The 13051-nt window shown below is 38.2% G+C and overlaps 1 protein-coding gene across 2 annotated transcripts in view; it reads left to right on the top strand.

Moving 5' to 3' along the window:
* Positions 1-13051, top strand: part of PTBP3 (polypyrimidine tract binding protein 3) — a 108344-nt gene that overhangs the window by 32725 nt on the left and 62568 nt on the right. For both annotated transcript variants that reach the window (XM_036741772.1, XM_036741773.1), the window contains exon 2: positions 7891-7966. In XM_036741772.1, coding sequence (XP_036597667.1) covers positions 7942-7966 — 25 coding nt within the window. In that variant the 5' untranslated portion in view covers positions 7891-7941. The remainder of the gene's footprint in view (positions 1-7890; positions 7967-13051) is intronic.

The following is a 13051-nucleotide window of genomic DNA, read 5'->3' as shown; positions in this document are numbered from 1 at the left end:
GGAAGGTTTGGGGTGGTAAAGATAATGTTTTGGACATGTTAAGTTTAAGACGTGCTTAGAGTATCCAATTTGGTGATTTGTGATGGGAGCTCAGGAGAGTGCTTGGGGGGGTGTTGAGGGGGCTGGATATATAGATTCTAGGAGTAATCTGCATAGATCGTTGAACCCATGGGAGCTGATGAGACCATCAGGTGAGAAATTAGAGAAGATAGATGGCCCCAAACAGTCTTGGGTGATAAACGTAATTAGTGGATGTTACTTTGATCAAATTAAGCAGTGGTAAGGTCTGACAGGTAGAAGAACCAAGACAGAGCAGGCACAAAAACCAAGAGAGGATGGAGGAAGAGGTGGGCAGCAGTGTCAAATGCTGTGTAAAGGATGAGGATTGAGTATAGGCCATTGAATGTGGCCATTAAAAGGTCAGTTCAATGAGTAAGTATGGCTAGATGGCTTTTTTCGTGCCCTAGACTGAATGTGAGATGAGGAGGAAAGATAAATGATAGAAGAGATAGTAGGATTCATTGAGGTTTTTTTAAAGGATGAGCAACACTTGGGTATGTATGGTAACCGAGGAAGAACCTGTAATTTGGGAGAGATTGCAGATTAGAGAGTGGCAATGATAGTGGTGAAATCACCTGGAGAAGATAGGAGGTGATAGGATTCTGGGTACTTGTAGGGTTGTCTTTGGCAAGGAAAAGGGAGCCACTTTATCATTTTAAGTACCTACTATGTAGTATATCCAATTGTCACTATGCTAAATTGCAAAGGACAGGAAGAAAAGGAAACAACCTGCTGCCACGTGTGCATTTTACTGGGGGAAGGAGGCGGGGGTAGGGGGAAGATAACATGTATCTATATGAGTATATACTAAATAAATAGAAAATTGTTTTGAACAGCAGATCTTAGTAGCTGAGGCAGTAAGGACAGACTTTTTGAGCAGTCATTTGAGCTGAGACAAGGAAAGGAATGAATATCAGAAATGGGGCAGCTTTTGCAGAGGTCTACAGAGAAAGGATATCAAGGAGGAACATCAAGTAGGCCTGTTGGCTGAAATGCGTACAGTGTGCAAAGGGAATAATATAATTTGACTGGAAAGGTAGGTTGGAGCAAGATCATGAAGGGCATTAAATGCCAAATCTAGAGCCCGTGGCAGAAGAATGAAATGGTAAGACCTGTTCTTTAGAATCAAATACAGTGGGCATTTAAAGTCCTTTACAACCTGCTCCATCTTACCTTTCCAGATTCATTGCACCTTACTACCAGTGGGCTACCTATCCTGGCCTTCTTGCTGTTCCACACGTAGCGTTTCCTGATAACTTCATCTCCGTTCTCTACTGCCTTTGTATAGACTTTATCCATACTCAGAATGCATTCCTTTCTCATCTTCACTACCTGGATCCCTCCAGATCAAGTGCTGTTTTTTTTCTCAAGAACTTTCCTCACCTCCTTTCCTCCCAAATTCTAATTCCTTACTCTTCCCCCATTTACCTTGTATTTATTTTATGTATACTAACATGTATACATGTCTTTCCCCCACAGGATGTGAGGTTCATGAGTAGCAGGAGCAGTTTCATTTTTGTCTTTGTATTCCCAGCACCTACCACAGTGCTTGCTACAGAAAGTTTGATAGACATTTGTTGATTAATTGAAAGAGAAACTTAATGACAATTTATTTTTTTTTCATTTTTATTTATTTATTCATTTATTTATTTATTTATTTTTTCTGATTCAAATCTTTTTTTTTTTAGGAGATTTATTCTTAATTTAAATTTATTTATTTATTTAACATATTTGGTTTTCAGCATTGATATTCACAACAGTTTGGATTAGAAATTTTCTCCCCATTTCTACCCCCCCCACTCCAAGATGGCTTATATTCTGGTTGCCCTGTTCCCCAGTCAGCCCTCCCCTCTATCACCCCCCTCCCCTCTCATCCCCTTTTCCCTTCCTTTCTTGTAGGGCAAGATAAATTTCTATGCCCCATTGCCTGTGTATCTTATTTTTTAGTTGCATGCAAAAACTTTTTTTTTTTTGAACATCTGATTTTAAAACTTTGAGTTCCAAATTCTCTCCCCTCTTCCCTTCCCACCCACCCTCCCTAAGAAGTCAAGCAATTCTACCTAGGCCACACATGTATCATTATGTATAACCCTTCCACAATACTCATGTTGTGAAAGGCTAACTACATTTTGCTCCTTCCCAACCCATCCCCCTTTATTGAATTTTCTCTCTTGACCCCGTCCCCTTTCCAAAGTGTTTGTTTTGATTACCTCCACTCCCATCTGCCCTCCCCTCCATCATCCCCCCCCCCTTAATTTTTTTTTTTTATCTTCTTCCATCTTCTTTCCTGTGGGGTAAGATACCCAACTGAGTATGTATGGTATTCCCCCTCAGGCCAAATCTGATGAGAGCAAGGTTCACTCATTCCCCCCTCACCTTCCCTCTCCCCTCCTCCCACAGAACTGCTTCCTCTTGCCACCTTTATGTGAGATAATCCACCCCATTCTATCTCTCCCTATCTCCCTCTCTCAGTATGTTGCTCTCTCATCCCTTAATTTCATTTTATTTCTTTTAGATATCTTCCCTTCATCTTCAACTCACCCTGTGTCTGCTCTCTCTCTTTTACATATATATATATATATATATATATATATATATACACACATATATATACACACATACATGCACATACATACATATACACATAGATATATACATACTTACACATTCACTTATATATATACATAAACATATATATATATGCATATGCATATTCCCTTCAACTACCCTAATACTGAGGTCTCATGAAGCATACACATCATCTTTCCATGTAGGAATGTAAACAAAACAGTTCAACTTTAGTAAGTCCCTTGCAATTTCCGTTTCTTGATTACCTTTTCATGCTTCTCTTGACTCTTGTGTTTGAAAGTCAAATTTTCTATTCAGTTCTGGTCTTTTCACTGAGAAAGCTTGAAAGTCCTCTATTTTATTGAAAGTCCATATTTTGCCTTGGAACATGATACTCAGTTTTGCTGGGTAGGTGGTTCTAGGTTTTAATCCTAGCTCCATTGACCTCCGGAATATCGCATTCCAAGCCCTTCGATCTCTTAATGTAGAAGCTGCCAGATCTTGGATTATTCTGATTGTGTTTCCACAATAGTCAAATTGTTTCTTTCTGGCTGCTTGCAGTATTTTCTCCTTGATCTGGGAGTTCTGGAATTTGGCGACAATATTCCTAGGAGATTTCTTTTTGGGATCTATTTGAGGAGGTGATCGATGGATTCTTTCAATTTCTATTTTGCCCTGTGGCTCTAGAATATCAGGGCAGTTCTCCTTGATAATTTCTTGAAAGATGGTATCTAGGCTCTTTTTTTGATCATGGCTTTCAGGTAGTTCAATAATTTTAAAATGATCTCTCCTGGATCTATTTTCCAGGTCAGTGGTTTTTCCAATGAGATATTTCACATTGTCTTCCATTTTGTCATTCCTTTGGTTCTGTTTTATAATATCCTGATTTCTCATAAAGTCACTAGCTTCCACTTGCTCTAATCTAATTTTTAAAGTAGTATTTTCTTCAGTGGTCTTTTAGACCTCCTTTTCCATTTGGCTAATTCTGCCTTTCAAGGCATTCTTCTCCTCATTGGCTTTTTGGAGCTCTTTTGCCATTTGAGTTAGTCTGTTTTTTAAGATGTTGTTTTCTTCAGTGTATTTTTCAGTATTTTTGGGAGTCTCCTTTATTAAGTCATTGACTTGTTTTTCATGGTTTTCTCACATCCTTCTCATTTCTCTTCCCAATTTTTCCTCTACTTCTCTAACTTGCTTTTCCAAATCCTTTTTGAGTTCTTCTATGGCCTGGGGCCAGTTCATGTTTTTCTTGGAGGCTTTTGTTGTAGGCTCTATGACTTTGTTGTCTTCTTTAGGCTGTATGTTTTGGTCTTCTTTGTCACCAAAGAAAGAATCCAAAGTCTGAGACTGAATCTGGGCGCGTTTTCACTGCCTGGCCATATTCCCAACCAACTAACTTGACCCTTGAGTTTTTCAGTGGGGTATGACTGCTTGTAGACTAATGAGTTCTATGTTCCACGTTTGGGGGGGAGGTGCCAGCTCTGTCAGACCTGCACTGCTCCTTCCCTAAGAACCCCCAGTCCAGACTGGGCTTAGATCTTCAGTAGACTGTTGCACTCCTGCTCTGATCCGCCACTTAATTCCTCCCACCAGGTGGGCCTGGAGCCGGAAGTAACAACAGCTGTAGCTGCCCCACCTCTGCTGCCCCCGGGGCTGGAAGCTGAACCCCGAACTCCTTCCACTCCCGCAGCTTTTCCCACTAACCTTCTCTGCAGTCTTTGGTGTTTGTGGGTCGAGGGGTCTGGTAACTGCCGCAGCTCACATATTCAGGGCGCTAGGGGCCCCATCCGCCCGACTCCAAGTTTGGTTGTTCCACAAAGCTCAGGCTGGGCTCTGCTCCACTCCGTTCCCAGCTCCGTGTGGAATAGACCTCACCCAGAGACCATCCAGGCTGTCCTGGGCTGGAGCCCTGCTTCCCTCTGCTGTTCTGTGGGTTCTGCCGTTCTAGAATTGGTTCAGAGCCATTTTTTTATAGGTTTTTGGAGGGACTCGGTAGGGAGCTCACGCTAGTCCCTACTTACCCGCTGCCATCTTGGCTTCGCCCCCCTTAATGACAATTTATTATGCCACTGAGTAATAATTTAAGAATTTTTTGGTTTGTTTTTAGGATATACCAGGAAGTTAATATAACATTATCATTATAGTTATCAGCTTAATTAAATAGGCACTAGTTTTTAATATTATATATTGTTTTAAAATGCTGTGGCTTTAGCTTGGTTAATGAGTCCTAGAAAGTCAGTCAATAATAAAATTTCATTAAGTACCTCCTGTGTGTCAGGTACTGTGCTAAGGACTGGAAATAGAAAAAGAGTCAGAAGACAGTCCCTTCCCTCAGGGAACTTGTGATTTAACGGGGCATGGCAATATATATTTATAAACAAACTCTATAAAGGATAAATGAGAATGAATCAGTAGAAGGAAGGCAGTGGAATTGAGGTAGTTGGGAAAGCTGTGTTAGAAGAGGGAAAGGCTCCCAGTAAGAGTTGGGAATTTTAGTTGGGACTTAAAGGAAGTCAGGTGAAGTTGAGGCATGCTGTTGGAAGAATTAGAGACAGAAAAAACAATTAGGAGTAGATATAAACTACAGAATTTGGTTTGGTGAAATGTCAGATAAAAGTTTACTATGAGGCTTACACCGTAAGTCAGTTACATAAGAAAGGGAGTTGTATGAGTTAGTTTTCTTTTTAAACTCATGGCAGGAAAAGAATCCATAAAAGTGGTCATGTCACCGGCGTTCCAGGATGGCTACTGCCAATCATTAAAGTACTTTTTTTTTTTCCAGTGGAATGTAAAAATTTTTTTTCCACAAGTTTTTTTGTTTTTCACTAACATACTCTCACCATTTGTAATATGGTGACCAGAGTCAGCAGTTTTGAAAAGCTGCTGGTACAAATAGTTCCACTGAGGACATGGATTAGTTGGTAAAGGAACAAAATCTGGCATGATCATTCTTTACTCTCTTCTTTTTCACTTCAACTAAGAGTGTGGTGGGGGGATTTCTTCCGGAGGATGGCATCTGCTCTCACTTAACCTTGTTATAGGTGCATAGTTTTTGCTAATGGAGAAATAGAAAAATTGAGGCTTTTTACTTATTTTGATTTAGGCACGATTTACATTTTTTTGAAAAAAGGATAAATAAACTGAACAGCAAAAGAGATTTAGTGGAAAGACCTGGATTTAAATCCTGGCTCCTTGTACTAAACACTGTGATATTGGGCAAGTCAGCCTCTCTGGGCCTCTTTGCTCCTATGATTTGCCCATAATCACACAAAATGGGGGTGATGCTTCTAATACCTTTCCCAAAGTAAATGTGAAGAAGTTTTTAAACATAAAATCCATGAGTTCTATACGAAGGTTGAAGTTATTCTAATTTAAAATGAAGCCATAGATTGGAGGTTACTGGTATAGTTTAGGACACAATTGCGGTTCCTTTTTCTCACTTCAATGTTACATAGGGATTTAGGGTATATTGTAGATTAAGCTCATCAAATTCTATCCAGTTCAGCCCATATGAGTCTTCATGTCAATTGGTCTATTGCTGTCATGGCTCTTTTGAATCTTACCTTGGCCCCTAGGTTGAGGAAGAACCTTTCTTTCATTTTTCCATCTGTGCCCTTCCCTTCCAGTTTCCTTCCTTGGCTTTAGGCCTGTGTACCCCTTATTCAGTTTTCTTTCATGGGTCTTTGGGACTTGAGGGTGAAGGCCTCTTTTTTATTTTATTTTTTTACTTCCTGTCTGTCCCCCCTCCCTCCCCAAGCTCTTTTTGGTTTCTGAAGCATATAGGATATTCTAGAGCAGGGAGGGACCTTGGAGACCACCTAGTCTAAACACTTCAATGATACTGAAACCCCATGAAGATTAAATGACACAGGAGTCACACAAGTCAGACGTACTAGTTGACTATTAAAGTTGGTTTTATCTTACCCATTACATTATTGAAGAGTTATTTTGGAGTCCTTATCATAAGAGTTTTATCACATTAAATTTACTTTTATGTACAATAAAAATTAAAACCCAATTTTTTTAAATCAAGGGAATATGTAGGATATCCAGCAAGTACTTGGATGTGATTATGGTATAAATGTAAAAAGCTATAAAAGAGAACTTTTCTTGCTTGGCTTTTGAAAGACATACTTTAAAAGGGAGGAGGACCATTACCTGGCTGTGGCTTAATACCTCTGGGACCTTACTCAGGTCATTTTATTACTTGGGCTTCAGGTTTATTTTCTTTAAAATTATATAATTGGAGTAGGTGATCTTCCAAGGTCTCTTCTAGCTCTAAATCCTAAGAACCTATTATTTACCATAGCTTCATTTGAGTTGTATTTTTAATCATCTAAGGAAGTAAGACTGTTTGACCTAATGTATTATATACTTCTGCCATGATTTACTATATAACATTACTAAGTAATAGTAGGCATTTCTCATGTAATTTTCACATTAGGAAATTGTGAAAATCATTAGTCTTAAGGGTTTTTTTTTTAATCTTTTGGGGTTTGTTTCATTTGCATTTTGATACCTGGTATCCATTATTTTGTCCAACATATGTCTAATATGGCACCTAAAATTTTTGAGTAAAGTCGTGATTTAAATGTCATAGTGGAAGCTTGCTGTTTTAACAAATCTGTGTTGAAATGTTTTCTAACATCATCCCATGATTTCTCAATTTTGTAGTTTAAAGATTTAAGATTTTGGAAGGTCCTTAGAGGCCACCTATTTCAGTTCTCTCATTTTATGGGTTTTATCAGGCAGGTCTAAGTCATTTGTCCAAAGTCACACAGATAATAAATAAAACTGAGGCTTTAATTGAGATCCAGTGACTCCAAATTCAGTATGTAACTCAAATTTTGTAAAAGCAAGGTATTTTGGTGTGCCACTTGCTTTCAACAGTGTTGTATTTAGACTTCTGTAGAAAACATTTAGTAATTGCATTACGATCTTAGAGTAATGCTTAACTGGGGAATAAAATACCTTTGTAAACTGTAATTTAAAAAACATTTTTGAGAAATGAAAATTGTTTATATGGTAGATAGAGGCTTAATTTTCTTTCTATTCCGTTGTTAGAATAGGGTCTTGCTGATAATATGGACAGAAAATTCTTGGCAGATCAGAGTAGAACAGGGCTTATAATTTGTCACTTTTTATATAATCAAAGTAACCCTTGTTTATTGTAAACCTTGATGCTGACAGCATGTGCTGCCTAGTTAAATCGTTCCATTGCAGAAAAAGGCTGTTTTAACTTTTTTTTTTTCCTTTCCATTTTAGCGGGGATCTGACGAGCTTATTTCTTCTGGTATCACTAACGGGCCTTTTACCATGAGCAACTCGACTCCAGTTACAGGTACAATAAAAATTCGATTTTTCATTTATAAAGGTTTGACTTTACATGACAACATATGCAGCAAATAGTCCATTTTGTCATTTTTCTCCTGTTATAAACATAAATGATATGCACTGTGGGCCAAAGTAATATATTGTAGAATAGTCTGCTGTACATACAGTTTTAAATTCTGATTTGTTTTTGGTCTAAAATCTGAATCTAAAAGTAAAGCTTAACCTTGACATATTGAGACTTTTTTTTTTTTAAATGTCGGAAACCTGAGGACTTGAACCTTAGGGCACATTTCAGTAAAGCCAAAGTATCCAGTAAGTTAGCACACTTTTTTATTAACTGTTAGCAAAAATTCTTTGAAGAGGTGTCCATTGCTAAAGTTTTATTCTCAGCCATAAAATGTGATTGCTTTTTTCTTTTGAAATATTTTATCTTTAAAATATGATAGTTTTAGATTAGAGCAGGGGTAGACAAACTACTGCCCATGGGCTAATTCCAGCCCACTGTTCTTTGTGAACTGTGAGCTAAGAATGGCTTTTATGTTTTAAAATAAAGCTAGATTTGGATCTCCGGCTATAATTTGCTGACCCCAGGATTAGAGGAATTAAACTCTTTACAAAGCATTCTGTATGAAATATCCTAGGATTTTAGGGCAGAAAGTAACCTTAAGATTTTTCTAATCAAGCCCTTTCATTTTATAGCTGAGGAACTGATTCTCAGAAATACTGGCATACTCAAGGCCACACAGCTTATTTGCCTTTCCTTCTTAGTTTAATCAAAAATATAATTTGTTAGGATGAGCTTTTTGAACTATTAATTTTAATATTGAAGGAAACTAATAGAGATTGGAATAACAACATAGAAAAATAAGTCTTAAGTGTTTTTATTATATTTATATGCATAATTATATTATCTTAAGTTTTTTATTGTTTTATTTTTTCAGTAACATGAATATCAGTTTTCCATCATGCTATTGAAATTAACCCTTTATTGAGCATGTTATAAAAACCAACACTCAGTTTTCAGCTTTCACTGTGCTAAATGCTGTGGATGCAGAGATAAAGGTGAAATAATTCTTCTCAAGGAGGCGACATTCTAATAGGGAAGAGAGTGTATATATGAGACATGAGTAGTAGGGAGGGGACTAGTGATTGGACATTAGAGCGACAGGATCCCATTAGAGGCCTTGTGCAGAAGGTGATGTTTGAAGGAAGCCAGGACTTCTAAGAAGTGGAGGCATGGTTGGAGAGCAGAAGAGGGAGGAGATGACATGCTCTGTGTTAAAAGGAAAAAAGCCCAAGACGGAGAATTTGTGAAAGGGGAATAATATGCCAAAAAGCTGGAAAACAGAAAGGGCCAAGTTGTGAAGAATCAATAAAACATTTAAGCATCTACTGTGTGCTAGGTGCTGTGCCTAAGCACCAGGGATCCAAACGAAGACATAAAACAGTCCCTATCCTCATGGAGGTCATAGTCTAATGGTGGGGGAAGGGGGCAAGGACAACACATAAAAACAAAACCTGAAGAGGTGGGGGTTGGGGGGCAGGGGAGGGAGGAGATGTTTTTTGGGTAGCGTGGACATAGTGAAGTCCTTCATCTAAGGAGGTATGAGTTACAGAGTTGAATACATCTTGGAGAAAAGTAAGTTTCTGATAATTATGACATCTAGGAGAGCAGCTGGGTGGGAAAGGATGAGATCAGTCCCTGAGTGTTCTCCTTGAATGGTCCAGGATCTGAGAGGAATTCTCCACTGTCTACACTCCATTCTCTCCAGTCAGGGAGGCAGGAGCCCCATGGGCAAAGGGGTGTCGAGGAGGTGTGAATGTCAGAGTTTATTTCACCTTGCAGAATAAGTTTCTGAAAATTAGGAAATCTGGAAGTACAGCCAGGTAGTAAATGATGATAGAACTTTAAATGATAAGTTAGAGCTTATATTTGATCTGAAAATGAATAGGGAGCCATTGGAGTTGAAGGAGAGGGAGGAGGACAGTGTAGGGTTGACTTGATCTGACTCACATGTAAGGAAGATCACCTTTCGCACCGGTGTGGAGGATGACTTGGAGTGGAGAGGCTTGGGACAAAGAGACCGATTAGAAGAGCAGTAGTAGGACTGCTGGTGATAAGCAGATTGGTTGCTGCGTGAATGGAGAGATGGGGACGTACAGAGGTGTGGAGGTGAAAATGACAAGATTAACAGCGGGACATGTGGCTTAAGTGACACTGACTAGTCAGGGATGACACTTGAACTGGAGGATGATGATACCCCTGACAGGAATGATGAAGGGTGGAACAACAGTGAGTTTGGGTGGTAAAGATAATGAGTTTTGTGAAATTTCCAATAGACCATTAGTGATTTAGGACTAGATTTATAGATCTGAGAGTAATCTGTGCAGGATCATCAAACCTGCTGGGAATTGAGGTGAGAGAGTATAAAGAGGGAAAAGACATGGAATGGAGTGGGTGTGACTTGGCTCGCTTGGTAAATATTTTCATGAATATATTAACTGTAGGTTGGTTTGGTAAGGGATGGTTTTATGGAAAAAAATTTCCCTATGGTTTTGCAGGATAAATAAGCTTTATTTAGTCAGGGAAGGGGTGAGATGTTTTAGTTGGGTGGAATGGAGCAAGAGTATGGAGGCAGGGAACTGAGTAACCTTTTAGTTAGTTTGGAGGGTCCAGGAAGATGGGTTATTTGGTGGTAACATTCAGAAGATATTTTGGGCCAAATCATGGATCAATTTGGATACTTAGAAGAGTCTGAACTTTACCATGTAGCATTAGCTTGTTGCAAATAATGATTTAGGAATTAGTCAACAGATTAATCTTAGCAGAAATCCATGAAGTTACAGTCATAGGTTTTTGTTGTTGTTATTATTATTATTATTCCCTGCTCATATCCACTAACCTCTGGCAAAGAAAGTGTATTCTAGTACTTTTTTAACCTTTAAAATTTTTTTAAAAATTTGTTTTAATCAGCCAAAATATACCTTCTCACCACCACTCCCCCATTAACCCCAATTGACATCACAGGAAAGCAAAATGCACTATGAACATGTCAAAACAAATTTGTACATTGGCCGTGTCCAAAAAATACCTGCCTTGTTGTGCATTCTGAGTCCTTCACCTCTCCATCAGGAGATGAGTCTTGGAATCCTGATTAGTCATTATACTGTTAAGAGTTCAGTGGTATTCTATCACTTTTATATGCCATAACTTGTTTATCCATTTCCCAGTTTATGAGCATATCTTAGACTCCCATTTTTTGCCACCTCAAAAAAAAGCAATAAATATTTTTATACATCTTTAGAGTTTATTTTGCTTAGGACTAACCTTTCCCCTAATCTATCCTCTCTGTAATTCCTCTTCCCCCCTTCACCCCTTTCCCTCCTGTTTCCTTGTTGAGTGAAATATATTTCCGTACCCAACTCTGTGTGTGTTCTTTTGAACAGATGAGAGTGAGGTTTGAGCGTCAGAGCTCCTTCTCTCCCTACACCTTCCCTCTTTGTATTGACGTCTTTTTGTGCACCCTCCTGTTTCCCAATCTTTCCATTCTTAAGATCACTAAGACATAACAGAACCACTCTCAGGCTTTGACTAATTGGCTTCCCTCTATGAACCCTGAGGATGACAATGTTCCAAAGGGATACATACATCATTTCCCTATATTTCAATTTAAGTGGTTTATTTTTATTTAGTTTTTTTATCATTGTCCTTTCATATTTATATTAGGTTTCTCTTTCTTCCTGTGTTTGATCTTCAAAGTTTTTGGTCTTTTCATTAGGAATACTTGGAAGGCTTTTAATGAAAATTAAAGGTCCATTTTTTCCCCTCTCTGTAGCATTTATACTTAAGTTTTGCTGGGCAACCATATCTTTCGTCTTCTGGAAGTTTATATTCTTAGTTTTCCTTTCCTTTATAGTGCTGGCTGCTAAATCATTTATGATCCTGACTGTGGCTCCTCAGTACTTGAATTCTTTCTTTCACACTATTTATAGAATTTTTTTCTTTGTCCTTGGAAACTCTAGATTTTGGCTGTGATATTCCTTAGAGTTATCATTTTGGGGTTTCTTTCAGGAAGTGCTGTCTTTTTCCATTTTGCTCTCTGGTTCCAAGACATCTGGGCATCTTTCCTTTAAGATTTTTTGAAATATGATGTCCAGGCTCTTTTTTTGGTCATGGTGCTCAGACAGCCTAATGATTCTTAATTTATTTCTCCTTGATCTGTTTTCTGATCCATTATTTTTGCTATGAGATACCTTACATTTTCTTCTTTGTTTTCATTTGACTGTTGTAATATTTCTTGTTGCCTCATAAGGGCATTGTCTTCTATTTGGTCCATTCTCTTTTTCAGGGAGTTCGTTGCTCAGACAAGGTTTTAAACTTCTTGTGCCAAGTTGTTAATTCCCTTTGTAATTCTTTCTTTCACGGCTCTCATTTTCTTTCCAATTTTTTTCTTCAAGAATTCTCATTCCATTTATAACATCATTTTAAACTTTAAAAACAAAACTCTTGCTTCATCTCTTCCAGGAATTTTATAGTCATTCTCTTATATGTTTGTATCTTGAACGTTCCTGCCATCGTAATAGCTCATTGTGGTGGGGCCTTTTTTTTTTCCCCCGTTTCTTCAAGCCTACTTCCTGACTTCAGACTTGGGCTGGGCTCTGCTACAGGAGGAAAGATCTGGGCTGGTCCTGTTGCTGCATTCTTGTATTATTTTAGGATCTCATGGATGAATTGGGTACCTATAGGCTTTCAGTGCTGCCAAAGGGATATGGTCTAGGCAAAGACTGATTACTGCTTTCTTAGTTTGGGATCTACAAGTTCATGACTTGGGTTTGGGTCTGAGCAATGGTAGACTGGTCTTAGACTCAGCCATTATCCTTACTTACATAGGGGAAGGGGTTAGGATATTGTTTCAACTTGTACATACATACATATATTATCCCCCATTTAAATATTAACCATGCACAAAGATAGTACCAATTATACTTCACTTAAATATAAATTTTTTTTCAATTAACAAGTATTTATTTGTTCTCTCTTACTCCTCCCCGATAGAAAAAAAAAAGGAAAAAAGAAAAAAAAACCTTTGTA

This window comes from Trichosurus vulpecula, chromosome 1, assembly GCF_011100635.1.
Source record: "Trichosurus vulpecula isolate mTriVul1 chromosome 1, mTriVul1.pri, whole genome shotgun sequence".
NCBI classification, from domain to species: Eukaryota; Metazoa; Chordata; class Mammalia; order Diprotodontia; family Phalangeridae; genus Trichosurus; species Trichosurus vulpecula.
The sequence above is the reverse complement of the archived record's forward strand: the minus strand, read 5'-3'. Positions and strand labels throughout refer to the sequence as shown.